We start from the raw sequence: 20,452 nt of genomic DNA, 5'->3' as shown, positions 1-20,452 counted from the left end.
CTGACTTCCCAAAAATGTACTAAGTAAACAACAGCAAGCCCTGTGTTTATGAATTATAAGACCTCAACATACAGGAATTCTTCCAGAGACCCACGGTCCCTACAGAACAATCACATTCTCTGTCCTGCTATTAAAGCACCTATCTTAAAGTTTGGTCTGAGACATATAAAAGGAGCAGTGAAACACTTCTCTGCAAGCTCTACTTTTCCGCAATCAAGTAGAAAAGGAGCAGGAACAAGGACATAGGAATCTGTGGAGGATTTGAAATACACACACAACTCGGATTCTCACATGCAGGATTACTTACAAGAAGCGTCCACAGATAATACGTCCCCACTCTAGTAGCCAAAATTGATTTTTACTGTAGGATGAAGGACATCTGGCATCCAAATCCTCCCATTAAGATAAGCCATCACTGACACAGAATACACAGCCTAACATCGGTCTTTAAATCAGAGAGATCTGATTTGCAATGAATTCATTCAAAATCCACCTTCTAGAACTGTGAGAGTATTCATTTGGCCAGCAGTATTCAAGACTTGCGAGATCTCTTCACCAATCAATGAAGTCCAAAAACCTATAAAGTGTAAAGGCTTGCATGGGAAGTAGCACAGTTCACCACAAATCTTACAGACATCTTGTGGTTTGGGTTTTGTAAATACAGGAGGAGATGTAAATCAGACTCAAAAAGAGTACGTGGATCAGTGAGGCAAACATTGCTTCATCTTGAGTAGGACTGCATCATACTTCTGGTAATCTAAGGTGGGCTCACCTCCTTCTAAGTCCTTCCAGAATCAGAAATTAACTGATGTGTGGATGACCATGACCTACAATGCTGAAGTCTTTTGAAGCCAAGTGTTCCAAATTCCACAACTGGTTCTGAGCCAGTGGAAAATGGCTTGAATGTCTCATTTCCTTTAAAATTGAGACTTTTATCCCAACAGAGGCTATAAAAGCTAGAAAGCTACCAGTGGCTGACTCTGCTCAAGAAATTATGTGTGTTTGCCTAATGGCTGCCGTGCAGGATCTGGGCTTTACAATATATAACATTATTTGCTGTTGTGTTGTTTTCCTTCATTTTTCAGACAGTGTGCATTGAAGAGAACAAAAAGCCATTTCTGAGTCCCTGAAGATAGAAAGGGCATTTTTCAAGATTAACAGCTCTGAACATTAAATCCTTCAACAGCCGACTTTACAAGGAAAACTAGATCCTCAAAGGTAAGATATTTTCAGCATAATTACCATTGTTTTTAATCAAGCAGTGTGTCTTACAGCAAAAACTAGCTTTAAGGAGGTATTTGACTATTTGGAAACAAATGCCCTTCTTGCATGTTGGGAACCTGCCAAAAAGCTTCTAGTGTCTTACAGAGCTGGAAGTTGCATAAGAACAGCTGGAACTTGTAGCTATCTACTCTAAACTGCAAGTTCAGAGAAACATGCCCCAAGCCAGAAAAGCACAATACATTCAGTTTTATGCCTGCTGATGTACTCCTGCGCAACTTCTTGTCATAATAGTGAGGCTGAACAGCTGCAAAACTGACCTTCCAAATACTCTGGCACACCCCACCTTGATCCAGGAGGTAGGGGTTATCGTGGTTGGTATTTGCTATGTTAAGTATGATCTTTGATCACTTCCTGTAACGGACAGCATTGCTTTTCTCATGAATGCAGATGAACAGTGTTTCTTGCTACAGATGATCACTGAACACTCTGAAGTCACAGCACTGTTAGCTGGCTGTGAGGGGTTATTACTTTGGGGGATGCAGAGCTCTACCTACACTCCGGACCACCATTTCAAGCACACATGGACAGCAGAAGTTTGCACTGTAGTCAGGATGGTAAAGGCTATTGAGCAAGAACAGACAGGCATCAGGCCTAAGAGGTTATGATCTCCTCCTGGCGGATGTTACAAGCCTATAGGAGCATTGTCTAGTACAATCCTCATAGCCAACTGCATGAGGGAATATTGGGGAGTAGTGGCTAAAAATGGAACTGCTGTTCAATTTAAGTCCTTTTTACCAAAAAACTACAGTTTTTAAGAGACAGCAGATTTGATTCAACACAAGAAGTTTACTAGCAGTGAATTTCACCAGGACTGGGGAGTATGTGAGGAAGTAAACCTTACAGGCTTGCTAAAACCTTGTAGTACCTTCTTCCAGGACAGATATCACTAGTACCCATCGCATGGGCACAAGAAATCAATAATGCTCAGGTTCAGGAAAGCAAAGGAGATAGTTAAAGACCCAAAAAAGAATCCAAAATAAGTTGCTGTCCACTGTTAAAAATTAGTAAGAGTGATCCTACTGAGAAAGCCAAAGAGTTTAGAAGGCAAGAGCAGGGGACTTTTTCTGAGATCTAACCTGAAAATGATGATACAGTGCATACCATACCTTATTAAACAACTGGGCATAGTCAGCAAAGCCATGCTGTCCTCAGTGAAACCTGAGTTTCTAAACTAAATGCGTACACAAGATCAAGAACTTGGCAAACCAAAGGGTTTTGTGCCACAGGTATGCCAACAGTAAAATACACATACACCATGATACATAGTATTATGCTCTTGCTGTACTTTCTATACTTACTGTTTTTTCATGCACAGAGTGAAAGCAAACTATCATATTGAAAGATAAAATATGCCACCTTATAGAAGTATCAGCGCTTAACCATTTTACTTAAAACTGGGAATTGTAGAAGGAGCTACTGATTGCCTAAAATCCATGGGTCTGTAAGAAAGGGGAATGATAGTTAAAGCGAGAAGGTCCTTCTAGATTACTGGCAAAGTGAATGCAGGGATTAGAATGAACAGAAGTGTGAGACAATAGGAACAAATCAATTCAATTCAGAACTTAAGGATCTCCTTGTAGGCAACTACCCTAAATCATCTCAAAAAGATGAAGATGACACTTAATTACACTGTATTAACATTTTCTAAAGAAGGCATCCAAAAGAGGTCTTTAATAAGGCCCAAATCCAAAATCCAAATAAGCCTCAGTATCTAGAGCATGGCGGTCGAATCAAAGTACAAAAAGAAAATCACTTTAAACATTGGGGTACTTAATTGTGGAAGAAATCATCAAACGAAGCAGAGTATTTACAACGTATGAAAACTACACTAAAAGCCTGCAAATATCTTAGTAATCAACCCATTGGTGAGAGATTATCAGGCTCATAAGCAGCATGACTGCTTGAGGACTAGTGAACAAAGAATTTGAAAAGACGAGACTATGATCAATTGATCTCATTGATATGGCAATCATTTTACCATAGAGTTCAGGGTGAGTCAGCTGAGTTTCAGCCAGCTGTGACCTGGCAGCTGTACAGCTGTGTTAACAGAGCCCAAGCTCATTAGATGAAGCACGACAACTCACTGCTGTGGCTGCACAGCTTCTGGATGGGATCACATCCAGCTGAGCACAGACCAGGCATATTTTACAGACAATGCTAATGAATCTTGTAGATACACAATGTGAATAGAAATAACACTTCCAGTGCAGCCAGCAGAGGTATAACTTGATACTGAAGAATCTAAACCAAACACAAGTCTGGAATCGCATTACTGTAAGAATTTTGCATTTAAAATTGCACGTTACCTTGAAGGTATGTTATTTTTCAAAATCAAGTATTAAGACTGGGTACAAAATCCCTTGGATAAAATTTAATGTTCTGGTTATTTAGGGATGTGACTGGATGATCATAATGCCTCCCTGGCCTCAAAACCTTTCAATAAACAGCAAAATGACTGCATCGCCATCAAAGGTACATTAGAGCTGAAGCCGTATTATAATCTTCATCCAATTGTGCCAGAAAAATACCATCATAATAGCCTTCTTACTGGCACACATCCAAATCAGGACAGGATAATATTTCACTAGTGTACAACTGCTCAAACCTGATGGAGAACTCCTGCGCTTGGGGACACCTTATACACAAATGCCCATGATTGCTTTAGACGCCAAAACAAAACCCCAGAAAAGCATAATTTGAAAGAACAGCTTTAAATTGAGCAGACAGAAGCCAGACAATTTAACAAGAGGATTAAACTGAATCCCAGGATTATCAACTGCATAATAAGAGACGTGGGTGGTTCTTTGGATTGTTTGTGGGGTTGTTTTTTTTTTGTTTGCTTTTTTCCTTAGTACTGCAAATTCAGAACCTTTGGAACAAATCAAGTGTATTTATTTTCCCCATAGAAGTTTGTCCTATTCTACTGGAAGTCTTTTCAGATGCAGGTCGCGACAATGAATTAATATATGCTTGTCATCTGAATGCATTATGTATTCTGTCCTACATTCCTTGTTCTCCAACAGTTTTCTGTTGGTTTTGGGTTTTTTTCCCCCATTTGTATACACAAACTGGAAGATGAAAGAAAAACTAGCAAAAGGAAATAACGTACAGAATGGAAACATGAACCTATACCCTATTCTTTCAGGTGAGGAGACAAAATTGAAAAGGGTGTTTGTATATTAAAGCTGTTAATCTGATGAGGCTGTAAGTTTAGTTTGTGGTTGTTTAGTATGATATTAGGAGAAACAGGGAAAAAACTGGAAAACAGAAGCAACAAGTTCTGCTATTTGGTTTATGTGATTCCCCCCATTTGCTGAAGATTTTCTGAAAGGCAAAATCAGAGGGAACTGACACTATGAGAAGAGAGGTGCTACACTGCATAGACTGAGCTACAGTTTCGTTACCATGTCCATCCAGCAGTAACCTACTCAAAAGATCAACCACTTCTTTGTGCTTCCTGGGAAAGTGTGACCTTTCTGCCCTTACTATTTGAACATTAATCGAGTTGTAAGACTGCTCTGGCAGCACTCTTCTCCCTTCATAGATGTCACTTGAAAAGGCAATTGACTCTTAACTGTATCAAATATTAGGAATCCCACAGTACTCCTGACCCTCTTCAGGTGGTGTCTTCTAGGTTTTTTTTTCAGCAATGAACCCTTCAGACATGCTCTGCTCTCTTATTATACTGTGAAAATATGATTTATACAGTGTAATCTTTAGGATCTAGGGGTGCTGCTTGCAAGTGGAGAACAGTATTTGTTAATTTTATACTAGTGATTCCCTGACCATAAGGAGACAACATTCCATACATGTTTATAAATGCAATATTGTTACATGAAGGTAGAATTATATAAACACAGATATATAAAAAGATGTACCTTACATATAAATATTATATATGCTCACCCAAGGCTTCTCACAAGCTTTGCAAACTCTAGAAGACATGTGTCTGAAGGCAGACGAAGTTGTCCTTCAGCCAAAGCTAGTTGACAGTCTTCAAATGTATAGTCTGTCACTGAAACTCCCAATGCCCTTGAAAAAACAAAAAAACAAACAACAAAGTAAGCAAGACAATCTAAGAAAACTGAGCAGAATCATCACTTTTTTTCATAGCAAGAAATCCTGTAACAACTATGTCCTCTATTCTAAACAGCTATGAAAGAGCTCATAAAAGGAAGTTCACACACGACAAATGAAATATGGAACTCTATCCATTGCAGAACACGATTTTGACAAGTACATGAAAAAAATAAAAGAACACAACCAAAAAAAAGATGCAGTGCATAGACCTTCAAATTTTTGACATTTTCACAGAAGAGTCTCAAAATTATTAGAGTAAAAATACAAGTTTATTTACTAATAAAGTTGAATATTCACATTATTATTACACTAACGTTATCAACAATCACCTGAGCAGATTAGCACCTTAGGTAATATTAAGTATTAAAATTATACTACAGGCAACATTTCTCTATAAAGAATGGCTAGAACATAAAAGTATAAAAGCAAGTAAAGTTAAATTCTAAGCAAGCACAAGCTATTGTTAAGTGTATGACACAAAAGATACTAAAAAAAAAAGCTTTAAGAAGTTTTTATATGCCAAAGAATTAAGTACTGATTCTCACTTTACTTCTGTAGTAATAGCAACACCAAAAAGCTTATTTAGGGAAAGCCTTATATTGTAGTCACATTGCATTTGCTGTGCTGAAGTTGAGAGACAAGACATTTTGCTTTGGAAGAGGCGTTTAAGAATTCAGTGTACAAACAGAAGGAGCACTTTAGAAAGCAGAAACTGTTCCATATGAGTTACTTGTCTGCCATGTTTCCCGTTATACTGGATTTCACTCACACCAGTATGGAAGGTTCTCTCCTTCGTGCAGCTTTTTCTAGTGTAATGAAACCTTCACAATGTTTTTCTCTTGACTTTTCATTCTTTTAGTCTACAGGCTCTTCTACCTTACTAGGAACCACCTCTTTTGTCTATGGTGTTAAACACAATAACGCCCAGATTGATACAAAACACTGAGGCATGCCACAGCCTTTCTGGCATTGATGGAAACTCTGCATTAAATTCTATGCTTTATTACAGTTTGATCTGTCATGGCAGTTACCTCTCATGCAATAACCACTTAGCTTCTGTTAAGTAGCCCCTTGCCTAGAATGTCCTTACAAGGCCTTTGAATGCCATTGTAAATAGCATAGGCCAGTTCTCTTTCATCCACCAATTAACTGTCAAAACTTCAGGAATTCTAATATATTAGTAAGACATGCACTTAACATTAAAGCTACTGGATCAGGGCTTCTCTCTTCTAAGGCTAAGTAAGAAAGAAGTGTTCAGAAAGAACACCTCACTAATAGATATTCAACCTCAAAAGTACCAAATATGTTGAAGATGTTCGTATATAAGCTTCTTACAAATAAATCAATGACATAAAGAGTGCCATGATTTTGAATGAACAGCCTCCCCCTTGCAAGAAGAAACTACAAAAAGGAAGGAACAAAAGGAAAAAGCCAACTAAACCAAAAAGACACAGATGCCTGGAAAAGGCACCTTAAGATTCTGCAGCCAGTTGAAGGCTACATTGCCTCATATCAGTGATCCTAAGCAATCTGTTCCTGTTCACACTATTCCCCCTATGAAGAGTGTCCTAGTAGTATTTGCAAATTAGCACCTCAATGGAGTGGACAAGAGGTTCTTCTGATACTGTACTTCATCCCAAAGACTTATGGTTAACACAGAAGTGGATGTTGTCTAAAATCCAGATGAGAAACTCCCCCCGCACTGCGGGGATTTAAATCCATTTCCTACTTCCCAGTGACTCAGACATCAGGTATTGTGGATCTTGTTGATACTTCTATTACATGGCATTCAATATAAGGTTGTACCACACAATATGAAGTCACTGGTATTGTACAATACTAAATCAATTTTCTTTGGAAGAAGAAAAAGGGGTAGAGTGAAAGGAGAAGAGTCTACCCTGGCAGTTTAGATTACTTCCTATTCCCCTTCTTTTGTACTGTGTGCACACTAGAGCATCCTTATAAACTTCCCTGTCAGCAAATTAGCTGAACTCCTAAGACAGCAAGGACCCACTTTAAGCAGCGCTATCCAGGGGAACTCACATAAAAGAACATGGCAATAATCAAACATCTTGTCCAGCCAGGCAAATTACACCAAATTTAATCAGATCTAAATGGCAACAGTAGGTGTAGCACACAACAGAAATACAGGAACTTCGGGACAATCAGCTGAAGGGCAACACAGAAAAGAGAAGGTGGTTAAAAAGTTACAAGAAATTGGAAGGGTAAAGTGTTTATTTGTGGTACAAAACCACACACCATATCTTAGGGAATCAGAAGTAAGAGGGCACTTAAAGATTGCAGAATCACAGAACAGCAGAGATTGGAAGGGACCTCTAGAGATCATCTAGACCAACTCCCCTGCCAGAGCAGGATCACCTAGAGCAGGCTGCGAAGGACAGCATCCAGCCAGGTTTGGAGTATCTCCAGAGAAGGAGACTTCACAATCTCTCTGGGCAGCATATGCCATGGCTCTGTCATCCTCACAGTAAAGAAGTTCCTCCTCATGTGCAGGTGGAACTTCCTATATTCAAGGACCAAAAAAATAAATAATCCAGTCTGACTCAGCAACTGACTGAAGATGGCAAATAGAAAAGATTCCTTTTGTTTAAAAAAAGTTATCTTAAGGAAAACAGAGAAAACAGTTAAAACATAACTGTAAGGTGGCCAGGCAAAGCAAGAAACAGTAGCTTGTTAAAGACAAAAGCCAGAAACTTTTCAAAAGATGTATGACTAAGACATATCAGGCAACACAGCCTGGAATGGTAGAAGCCCAACTGCCATCCCAGAACCAATGCCAGACTTAAGTAACTTCTGAACCGTGGTCTCCAAACGGCCTCAGAAAAACCCCAACCACCAATCAAAACCAAACTTATGCTACAGAATAAAATCCAAACAGAAGCAGAGATCATCACATATGTACCCAAACCGTAAGAGGAAAATACAGACTGCACCATCTTATAGCTGTGTGCCCCCCTTACAGAAGGGTCCATATTTAGGCCAGAGTTATAGTGCTATCAGTATAGGAAAGTTCCCAGTATAATTAATGCCTGAGTGGATGCCCAGTGTCAACACATACACAGAACAGTATTGAGAAGGATAAAAGCACCTTCCCTTCACCACCTGTTGGCAATTTTCCAGTCTTCAGAGTTGCAAAAAAGCAAAATGAACTGAAACGGATGAACAGAAGGAAGGGGAAGAAAAATTTTTCTCACAGTAAAATTCAGTCATAGGATCAACCAAGGCCAAATAAATTAGAGTTCAAGGGGCTCTTGAGTTCAGAAGATAAATCACAGCTGCATAAGCCTAGCAATGAAACACAAAAGGACCTTGAGTTCAGCTCAAAATATTGAAGAAACTGAAGCTGGGGAACATATGAAGTTTATTTTATGCCTGAAGACTTGTGAACTTTTCCATTTCTTTGAATAGAGGCTGGCACACTAGAGTTCACTATAGCCTGGGTACAACTGCAACTCAGAGGATTTCCTACAGAACCAGTTACCAAACTATTCCAACTCATCTCCAGGGCAATATTCCTCTAATTCAAGTGTTAGGGGAAAAAAAAATATCATTTCAATTTGAGATACAAATCGCAAGTACAACCCAAGGTTTTTAATAAGTGAGGAGTATAACAGCTTTTCCCATATCTTCACTTACAAGCATTTTTTTTTTCCTCTTTCTCTTACATTTCTGCTCTCACAGCCAGTTAACCTGAGCCTGGCCTTTTTATTGTTCAGCGATTTTATATGGCCAAATGTGTGTGTCTGACTCGACCTACCTTGGGACTTCCTCTCTCCCTACCTTCTCTGAAATGCTGGCTATTTTCCTTTCATGATATCATGAAATTCCAAAGTCAGCAAGCACCTTAAAAAAAAAAAAGACCAAAACAACCCCCCCCCAAAGCTTTCCTTCGAATCCAATCTGTTACATGCAACAGTTGTACTTGTTACATCCTGACTTCTCACACCAAACAGCTCCTTTCGTCTAACACTTGTGCAGTCACAATATAAAAATAAATTACCAACATTCCTCATTTCATACACATACAAAATTCTGAGCATAAAACAGACTGTGACTGCTGCAATATTATGGAAAGTGAGAGAAAATAATACAGGCAATACTGTGACATTTTGAATCTGCACTTCAACAAAAACATTTCCAATATGTTTTATATTGTTAATAAGCAGAACTGTGAACTAATCTAGAAGATATTCCACAGGCTGCTCAAAAATCCCCACCTTTAAATTGGCTATAATCTCTACAGGGTGCTGAAGACATTAGAAGGACAGTGTTTTACTTTATTATCAGGCATTTCAGTAAAAGATATACAAAATATGGTGGACAAATAATCCAGCTTCTAGTAGTCCTCTGTATAGGAACTTCCTGAACAAGAAGCTATTTGTACCACTGCGGTTTAGAGTCTTTGATAGACTAGATTTATTTTTACAGTATATCTCACCTCTAATAAAATAATATTCTGCATGTGGCAGCAAATGCCACAGTTTTGTACATATTTTAAGGCATACTTCCACTTACCTTTAGCTAATCTACTGTTGAGTGCTTTCTGTTTCTTCTGGAAAGTAACAGACATGCCTTACTAGACGTTGCCAGAACACTCATCATTTTACTGACATTCAAAACAGCCCTCTACTTTTTTCCCTTTTCTTTCATTTGTTCTCCCTTTCTTTTTTGTCCCCAAGCTGAAGAGTTTTTACCTATTTAGTTTGGGAAGGCCAGGGTAGATAACTCCTTTTTTCTTCTTGGACTATTCCTACTGTGTGACATTCTCCAAGAAAACGAAGGGCCAGTTGTGTGCCTGGGGTCCATATCAAGAATTTATTATTTCGTGATGGTTTAATTTTTAGACCAAAAAAGAAGCCTCTAACAGCTGCATTTATCCCTTTTGTTAACAAAAATGTGTCTTGCAATTTTTGGTCTGGGTAAGAGCTTGTATACCTGTACACCACAAGTCTTCAAAGGGTGAAAAATGAAACAGGTCTTGTCAGCATTCAAAACCCTAGTTCAAACCAGACTATTCCAAAGTAACTTAAACTCTTCTTTATTTCCTAACTTAAAATCATTAAAAATAAAACAAACTTAGCAAGAAGCTGAACAGGGTTAACTGTAATACAGCAACTGAATTTGCTATACAGCATTCACATAAATCAACAACATCTTGATTTTTGTGCATGGCCTGAAACCTATACAAATGGATGCTTGTTAACTCCAGCTTTTAATAAAACCAAAGAGTCTCAAATTTCGAAGTTGAGCGCTGAGCATCCAACCAGTGCTGCTGCAGTGTCACACACAAAACTTCAGACAGCTCAGGCACAGACCACAGCAGTTTTTCCAAAGTTAAATCTAACTGGCCACTGAAAATACAATGAATAGCTACGAGAGAGATCACTCAGCTATTGAACACACACCCTAAAGGCTGTTCTTCAGCAACTAGCATTACTGTATCACACACAGAGGCAGAGATCACATTCTGATGCTGTCAAAGCCTGCCAGAAAAGCATATCTGATTTTGACTAGGTAGATGATGATAAAATGTGAAACACACAGAGAAGACTACCTGCAGTATCTTTTGCCTTCACCAGCATGCTGAAAAAAAAGGATTCATTCCTCAAAAAAGAAAGCATAATCCTCATGTGTCAAGCTGGTAAGAGTTACTGCTTTAACAGCATGATGTGCTCCAACAAGGGGAAAGTGATCCTAGCAAGGACTTGACAGAGAAAACAGAAGGAAGACAGATGTTTTCAAGCTCCATGTTGAACATTCTGCACTTTAATTGATTCGAGCATCTACTCTAAATATAAAATCATGTCTTCAAATGTTTGCATAAGTAGAGGAGAAAAATAAAGTTACTAGAAAAACACAAACCAGATTATGACATTTTGATATTTCTACAGGAAGTCTTCCTTTCCGGGCTCACCACAAGAGAAGCTTCAAACCTGCTGGTTAGTGTCATGTGTGTAACTTATAATGCTGAGTTCTACCACCACGGTGATCAGAAAACCAAAATGCTTAGATAGAGAATGCTGACAGAACTTCAGTTTTAAGATGCTTATAGTTTTGAAAGACAAAGGGGCAAAGGTGTCCAATTCCCATCAGGTTCCAGTCTTACACATCCACTGTACATGTAAAAACAAACTTGCAATATTTTAACTCACTTTTTTCCCCACAAATTGTACCCACCTAAACCACATTCTTTCCTAGTTCGAATACAGTGTCTGTAAAAGAAAAGCTAAAGCAAAACAAATTGAATTTATATACTATTAAGTGTCCGTCAGGTCTGTAGATAATTACTTCAGCAGCTTACATCTGTAGTTGTGGGTGAGGCTACTGTAGACTTTCACAAAAAGCCTGCAGGTATTCACAATTAGCTGCCTACAGTACCATGGGCTTATCTGTGTACAGAATGAATACTGCACTAGAAGCTGAGATGCTGACCTACTCCCTTTTAAAAATATTTAAGCCCTAATGGTAGTAAGGTAATGAACTAACAAATTCTACTTTGCAAAGTGGGAACAGAAGAGTTGCCTACTTTTTCTTTAAAGCAGCACTTCTATACTTCTATATCCTAAAACAGTACTTTGAGTACTTTCCAAATATCAGATGTCTTCCAGAAGTAAATGCTAATGAATATTAGGTGTTCAAGAATCTATTTAACAGGCAAAAGGCTAAAATGTCACACTGAAGAAACAAGTACTGTTTGTTGGGGGGGTTTTGTCTGGCTTTTTTGTGGGGGAGGAAGTTGCAAACCACAAAACAAACTTTACATGGGTATCAGGAAATTAGGAGCTGTGATACATAAAAACAACATGGAAAGGTAAAAACAGAGAGGAAGTTGCAATGACAGAGCTAAGAAGCATAAGACTGTTTTTTAATGAGTAAGAAAAAAATACCTGTGACATAACTTATTACTAGCTGAGGATAGTAAAATCACCAGGTAAAAATGCTGTCATATACAATAAATACTTTACAATACAAAATCATTAAGATGACACTTGTTACAAATAAAATTAAATACTTTCCAATGCTTTATCGGTGAGAGAGATGTATCCCTTATCACTAAGAATTTTTAGTTAGAAATACTTGTGATAGCAAGGTCAGATGATCAGTAATTCCAGAGGAGCTACGATCAAAGCCCCAAGTCTACACACTGTGACAATTTTACACCACTACCATAGTCCATTAAGTCATCAGTTAATGCTTTGAATATATTAAAAAAAAAAAAAGTAATGTAAGCCAGGACGCTTGACACTCAACCAGAAAATATATAGAAAAAGCAGTAAGTGCTGAAAGTGGTAAATTAAAGGATCAAAGTAATCCAGGTTGACCGCTGATGATGTAAGGTGGTAATAGCCCACAGACATGAAGACCAAAATGATGAGCTTGCAATTGTAAGTAATACAGAAATAAGCCAATACAACATTTATCCACATCACGACTTACTAGCTTGGTGTTTTCAGAACTGTATTGGAGTAATAGACATGTGAAGTGTATTGAAACTCAAGACTTTACCACATTTATTTTAAAAAGAGAACCTGCATGAACTGTTGCCATATTTAAAAGCACTCAACATTTTTCACTGATTTGAAAGTGACCATAAACACACCTTCCAATACCACCTTGTGGAGAACAACGACATGGACCAAACAGAACGGCAGTCAGGATAGCAGAAAGACCTAACAAGACAGGCTCACTCCAACAAAATAGGTTGAGAAAATCAAATGCAAAGCATATTGATAGGGAGTAAGTAGCATGCCATACTTTACACAGCAAAGAAATCTGCACATACCTTTTGTGCAGAATAAGAAAACGATGCAAAGGAAGACAAGAACGGACTAACTATTAAGCAGCAGTGGCTATCCTGCATGAGTAATTCCAGCTCTGATTACACAGATAATCCCCCAAACAGAAGAAGCAGTGAGATGAGTGGCTGTAACATGACTACACATGATTCTAGTTTTTGGCACAACGCTATTGAGTCAGTGAGTTAAAAAAAAATGTTGACTATCAGAGACATTAAAATACTGGTAATTATAAGTGAGATTAAGACACCCTTTTAGAAAACCCCCAGACTTTTCATAGATGCTGTAAGCGATCAACCACTGCTCACCTCCTAATGAGGGCCTGCAAGTAAAGGTATCACAAGTTAGCACTGCAGGAAGCAAACAGTCATAGGTGCAACTGAAAAGTCTATATAAGGTGTGAGCCTTAAATTTATTTACTACCATAACAGTGTTTGTTAATTAAATGGAAGTGTATCACCTGGATTCTTGTGGAATTTGGACGGAGCAGTGCACAAATACCGTAACACCATCAACGGGTCAGCTCGTATTACACTTGAATTAATAAAAAACATAATCCAAGTTTCCTTTAGAAAAAAAAGCTTGTGGAATGATGTCCTGAAAAGCAGCAGGAAAGGGTGCTTGCAGAATAGTAATCCAGACTGAGTAATGTCTGGTCACAATGTTGACGCCAATGAGATGATTTCGTATAGTATGATCATCTTCCTGGTCCATGAAAAAACCCCACCACACTAGTGTGTTCATGCTCAAAGGGATGGTATTTGGCAGCAGCAAAAATGAACAATACAAATGGTGGGTTAACACTTGAATGCATCTTCACAAGTACACAGTCCCTGTCATCCTGGATGAGTTGGAATATAATAAATACTCATAGACTGCTACAGCAGTTAAAAAATGACATTTCCTTTGTCATTGGTATGGCAGCCAGAGGAATCTGAAGCACAGAACAGTTATGCTTGAAGTTTCTGACCTGAAACAAAGTGTCAAAAAGCCAGGTTCACTTTGATTTCACTGTTCTGGCAAGTAAAATCATCCATCTGACAAGAAACTGATATCCTAAGGAAGCAAACTTCTGGATGAAACCACTCCGCCAAATATTCAACCATACATAAGTGAACAGAATCTATCAATCACGTCTGTGATGCCCACAAAGCAGCTAAACAAATAAGGCAAAACAAAAAGTTCCCCATAGGGTAGCAGACGCAGCATAAGAACCAGATATCCTGTCAAGTCCTTTTTTCAACACTTAACAGAAGCTATTCATAAAATAAGATCATGATGAAGGCAAACAGATTTCAGGAATGGAAATACATCTATTGTTGCACTTGGCAAGTTCTATCAGCTACTCTTGATATCAGGGGCAAGACACAAGGTTTTGCCAGAGTAAAACCTGTTTTTTCTGGTTCTAAACTCACAAACACATTTTATCTGGGACTGCCACTTCTGCTGCTATAAAATATCCCACAGGATTAGACTCGTCTTCCAGAAAAGTATGATGGGAAGGAAGGGGAAAACAGACACTTATTTAAACTGAACCCAAAGTGACCTCTAGGTACCAAAATGGCACACTATAACTGACTCAGTCTTCAAGAGGAGGACTTCAATCCAGATGAAGCAGTAATACTGTCATTACTCAGCACTGCAGAGTGTAATGCCAGCACCAAATACCACCAGAAGTGCTAGACTTAGAACTGCTACAGCTCCAGAACACACTGGCAGACTCTGGAGAACTTCCACTAGAATTAAGGACCTTGAAATGGTCAGAAGTAAACCCATTTTTGCTACATTGATGTTATTTTAAATGGTTTACAGTAACCCACAGTATCCATCTGCATTTTAACTTCAAGAACTTCTATATCCAGACACATTTAATCTCCTCGTACATCACCACATTTACACCCCTTGTTAATCTCAAAGCCAGCTGTATTTGCTGTCCCCAATTCTGACACTCTTCTTCTTAGACCTGCATCCCACATGTTACCCAAAATGCCTCATTCTGCAAAAGTGAAAGGGAGAAACAAAAGGACAAGGAAAATCACGTCTCTTCCTAGACACACATAGAAGAAAAGGCTTTCAACATGTCAGTGGTTGCAAACTTCTACAGGGTTTCTAAATTTCTCCCTATACCACATAATCCCTATCATCTGATTGGAGTAGAGTTCAGAATGAAGGCTTAATAACATGGTCTTCTACCCTGAGGACAACACTTATGTAGTGCCAGCTGACTGTCTTAAATTAGCTACGAAAGCCTTTGAGGCCACTGCAACTCTAAGACAGGCTGATTCACAGATCCTTTTGTTTTTTTCTTTTGGTGAGAAACGTCCTTTCATGTAATGGATTGAGTGTTGATCTATTATATTATAGGCCCAACATACTTAAAGAAACTCAGAGCTGGGTTCTGCTTATAAACCACAGAAGAATTACCAGTTACCATCTAGAAACTTGCTTTTGGTTGAAATCACTGATTTAGAACCAGAAGAGAAGTTACACAAAGGAAATCAGGATTTCACAAGTTTTCAGTTATGATTAGAAAGATTCATAAATACTTCAAGAGTTATTAATGATCACAGAGCATCTACTGACTAACAGAAGATTCACTGAAAGTATGAAGAATGAAGGAAGAGATGTTAATTAGAAACACAAGAGAAGAGAATGGAAGTCTTCATACTCAGTGTTGGCTTTATTATACACCACAGACAAGTGCTGTTCAGCGTCATCACATTAACATTCAGCTTCAATTAGTTTGCATTGTACCAGTGCTGGATTTCCAACAGAAGCAGCCTTACCATGCTTTATTATTTGAAATAACCACAGACTAACAATGAACACACAAAACTATTCTTAAACTAATTGAAGAAGTCATGGCTTAAAAAGCAACTCAATAGCACAAAATTCAGTTACATTAATTTTCATAAAATTCAACTATACCTTTCTTCCCAAAAGACAAGATAGTCACAGCAGCAAGCAGAACTGGCTTGTTATATGAAGACATGTTAAAAAAAAACCCACCAACAAAAACTCCTACAGCTCCTGCTGTATTTGTGGCTGCCTGGCCTCCTTAGAGAAGGAAGCAACAGCTATATAAGGTTTTGTATACATGACTGCAGACTACAAGCTTCTTTGCAAGCAGACAATGACACTGGCTTGATTTCATGACATTTTCTTGATCCTAAAATTAAAATCACACATCTATTTTTATTCCAGATTACAACATACTTACTCTGCCATTACGTGCCTGACGTTATTGGCATATAACACTGGGTTTTTTCTTTCTTCTTCTGAAGGAATATACACTGGAAGAAACTGCATAGAGAGAACTGAATTATACCAAGAATATTTAACATTTTAAACAATCTTTATTATGCCACTATGGTGAAAAATGTATAGTTTGTTGCAATTAAAATTTTGTTAACAAAAAACCTATAAAAAAATTAAATTTGAACTCTTAAATGCTTAAGGATGCCTGATACTTCTAGAAATGAATATAAACAGTGACTCTGTTCCTTTCGTATCCCATAGAACACAAGCAGAGTTTTATCTTTCTTTCAGAGGTGGAACCAGGAATTTAAAAATTTAAAACTTTAAGCATTTCTTTTTTCAAACTGTTGTCTTACATCCTGTATTGTTCAGCTCTTTCCAAATAAGGAAGTAAACATTGTTTGGTAGCTTAAATATTAAGAACTCAAATTCTCATGACATCAGGTATTAAATTTTTCCCCTGTACATTCTGAAGTTATATATGACTGCTTCATGTGTTCATCAGAAGGCTTCTGTTGGAGTTTTATAAAAAAAAAAAATTCTCCTTCATTTCATCTCCTTCTCCATCAAGTTGTGCACTAGTTGCAGTACTCAACTGAAAGAAAAAAAATCTAAATAAATGCAGATGATCACAATTGAGGCTGAAAGGGGAAACTAAACCAGAACTACTGGAGACTTGCAGTAGGAAAGGCAGCTTTCAGAATGGGATGGCCTGTATTAGAAGTCCTTCCAGCTTTTGGCTACTTTTAAGAGTTCACTGATGTAAAACCCAAGATACAGCCGGTCTCACCTACAAAATGCTCAAAACATCCTATTTCTGCCAAGTAACTAACTTTTTAGGTAGAAGAAACAAGAAAGGATCACACTGATTCCCACCCCTGCTCATTACCAGACTGACAGTTACCTTAGTAGTGCAACACAATGAGGTAAGTTAAGCACTAATTGAACTAAGCATTCATAATCCTGTGGAAATCTTCTGATGTAGAAATCAAAGTTGTAATAGGCTTAGTTATGTTTCATGTCATTAACTGTGGGTACTACAAAATGGGTATTACAACCCAGAGATTTCACACTAGTCCGTAAAAAACAACAACTGGGGGAATAAATACAACATTTATCATCTAGGAAATTACTTCTCAATAACTACCAAGTGAGCTGTATTTTCGGAACGACACAGTGGTATGATCAGCAGTACCCAAAATGCTGCCACTAGATGCTTGTCCAACTGCTTCGTAGAATTCATCTATTTTGAGGTTTGCTACAGTTTTCCCAATAGGCACCACTGCAACTGAAAACACACAACTCCTGTCTTCTAGGTTTGCAAGCCCAAAATACCAAAGGACAATGACTGCAAAGTTAACAGAGGCGGAAAGATTGCTCCTTCAGCTTCCAAGTCTCAATCCATTTGAGCTGCAAATCACTAACAAGTCAATCATCCAAACACAGGACAAGTTTGAATACGAGGTGATTTCTACATGTCTGTGCCTAACTGGACAGAAATAGCAAAATCATTTCAGCACCACTAACAAAACAAAGAGAAAAACTCCCAGCTGCTGCAGACTGATGATGTCTGAACACTGAAGCTGACAGGCCAGCAAAACAAACTGACATGAGCCAAAACACAAACTACTTGTGCAGATCATCATGTGTCCTTTCTTCTTCTCAAGACTACTTGCACTCCAGTAACAAGTACAGGATGGATGATGCCAATATTTATAGTAACCTATTCTAAAATCCACATAGATTCTTGCTTCTCAATATACATGCTGTATGACACACATGGTATGCCAGAACATACATTATATGCAAAGAACCTCAGACACTCAAACTATGGATCCTGATTGCTGGCTGTCAGTCCTCACTAGCTTTCATCTAATCAAAAATACACTAAAGTTGTGTTGTTTTGCTGCACATCTCCAGCAGTAAAGCTGGTCTTGAGGCTGGTTAGTATTTGCCAGTAACCCTGTGCTGATGGAACCAAGCAGGAATAAAAGCCAACAAACTCTGGACATCAGGAGAAAAACATGACTTTTAACACAGAACAAGTAATTTTTTTCTTTGTTCCTAAATCTGTTGTACTTCCTCACAAAAACAGATCCAACAAGTAGCTCTCAAGTACTCTGCCTCGTACTTGGGAGCAGCCTTGCAAACAGCTCTGCACCTCTGCCAGCTTCTGCTTCAGTATGGAGTACTTCAGAGAGTCAGTAGGTTTTCCAGGTTTTTTTAAAAGACTACCAAAAATTGTAACTTATCCTTATGCAAGATCTGCCTGGGCAGATTTAAATGAGTAACAAAGCAAATACTTAAACCAAGCTGAAAACTGTATTTTGTTATTCCATTTCTGGCTACGTTTTCAGATATGAAAGCCTTTTGTCTAAAGTAGAAGTTGTATTTCAACATGTTTCTACAGACTGTGTTAACACACAAAGTTTGAATATGAACTCTTACTGTAGAAAGAAGCACAACATTATGTATTCTGACACTGCTCAGAAGACACTGGGATGGTGTTTTTACTGACCTCAATTTCCACAGAATTGTGAAACTGACACAAAGTAAGCCACAGAATTTCTAACCTAAAAGGGGGGGGAAGGAAAAGGATAGAGGAAAAAAAAAGTTATATGTAGTGAAACAGTAGCACATTATGCTCCAAAGTCTTCAAGTAACATTCCTACTTGTAGGTATGATGATATAAATAATTAACAGAAAAGGTCTTTAAGAGTACTTCTATAAATTACATCCTGTAAGGTAGAACAAAAGTAATTTACACTGAATTTGTATGTTAAAAGATACCCCAAAGCAGGTAATATAATATACAGGTACTCATACATACAGTAAGAGATGAGGTATGCATAGTGTGTACAGAAGGAATAAGTCTGTTTCAGGAAAATGCTGTATTCAGCTTAGAGCTGGCAAGATTAATTATAACCACTAAGATTTTATCATTACCTTGGTTAGGAATCAAAGTTCATTATACTTCAGAAGTCTGTTAATGAAACGCATTACATGCGTTTTAGTAGACTAAGACACAAGATACTGTGATCAACTTGACCTTAGAAAGCAGTAAGATTCAAATCCAGGAAAGGATTTAGTAAACCTAAATTAGGGAGCAGCGTTAGTAGCCACATTTTACATGGTATCAAGTTGGTTACAGCACTCAATCATTGTGAGGGGAGGCCTAGTCAAAATCCTCTTAGGTAGATGGAGCGCAGCAATACCCTACTCGTTTTGCTATAGACTCCTTCAGGGCTTCAACATGTTTATTTTCCTTCTTTCCTACATGTTAAAGCAAATACAAGGAGCAAGAACAACAGTGGAACTTGACTTGGAAGTTTACATCACACAGGAAGTGTGAAAGTCTAGTTTCTAGGTCCTTGAACAGCAGCATTAAAAATCCCCTGTCAGTTAAAGGTAAGCTTATCTCTCTACCAACTCAGTAACCCTCAAAGATTAGCCCATAAGCTAGAAATACAAATGAAAAAAAACCTGATAAAACCTGCATGTAATATACCTAATTGAAGTCCAACATAGAGAAAATTTAACTTGCACGTTATAGACAACCTTGGCTTTCAAGGTAGAGTCAGTTGATCAGCTCTGAATACAAACACGACCTTGCACAAGCAGAAGAAAGCCATAGCTTCCCATGTGACAAGTTTTCAACCCATTTTATAGGTTACATCAACTCTGAACAAACAGAATACTCCTGGATTCAGCAACATTTCCAGATCAAGTTTTGGCTAACTATGACAGAGGAAAAGATACAATTGCTGAGAAAGTGAAGACTGTTAGCAGTCTTAACAGCATTTTCTGCTAAAGACATCAGAAATACATTTTAGGTCACTCAGGAGAATTATTCCTAGTTAAATAAAGCTGTAATTTAAACTGACCTGTTGAATTTGCATAACATCACATGTTGCCTCAATCTAATTCAGCCTTAATTTAATTTAATTTTGTCATCAGAGGTCAGCACTTCTGTATAAAGGGTTTGTACACATTAAAGTGAACCGAGGCAACAG

General features: G+C 38.0%; 1 protein-coding gene across 1 annotated transcript in view; it reads right to left on the bottom strand.

Moving 5' to 3' along the window:
• The window catches only part of LPCAT1 (lysophosphatidylcholine acyltransferase 1), a gene marked incomplete at its 3' end in the record, with an annotated part of 54,352 nt that overhangs the window by 9,742 nt on the left and 24,158 nt on the right, over positions 1-20,452 (bottom strand). Inside the window, exons 8-10 of the mRNA XM_084260290.1 lie at positions 18,958-19,012; positions 16,402-16,484; positions 5,191-5,316 (exon numbers count right to left, since the gene is read on the bottom strand). Coding sequence (XP_084116416.1) covers positions 5,191-5,316; positions 16,402-16,484; positions 18,958-19,012 — 264 coding nt within the window. The remainder of the gene's footprint in view (positions 1-5,190; positions 5,317-16,401; positions 16,485-18,957; positions 19,013-20,452) is intronic.

This window comes from Gallinula chloropus (genome assembly GCF_964237585.1).
Source record: "Gallinula chloropus genome assembly, chromosome: 2".
Lineage (NCBI taxonomy): Eukaryota > Metazoa > Chordata > Aves > Gruiformes > Rallidae > Gallinula > Gallinula chloropus.
This window is presented reverse-complemented; position numbering and strand designations above follow the sequence as displayed.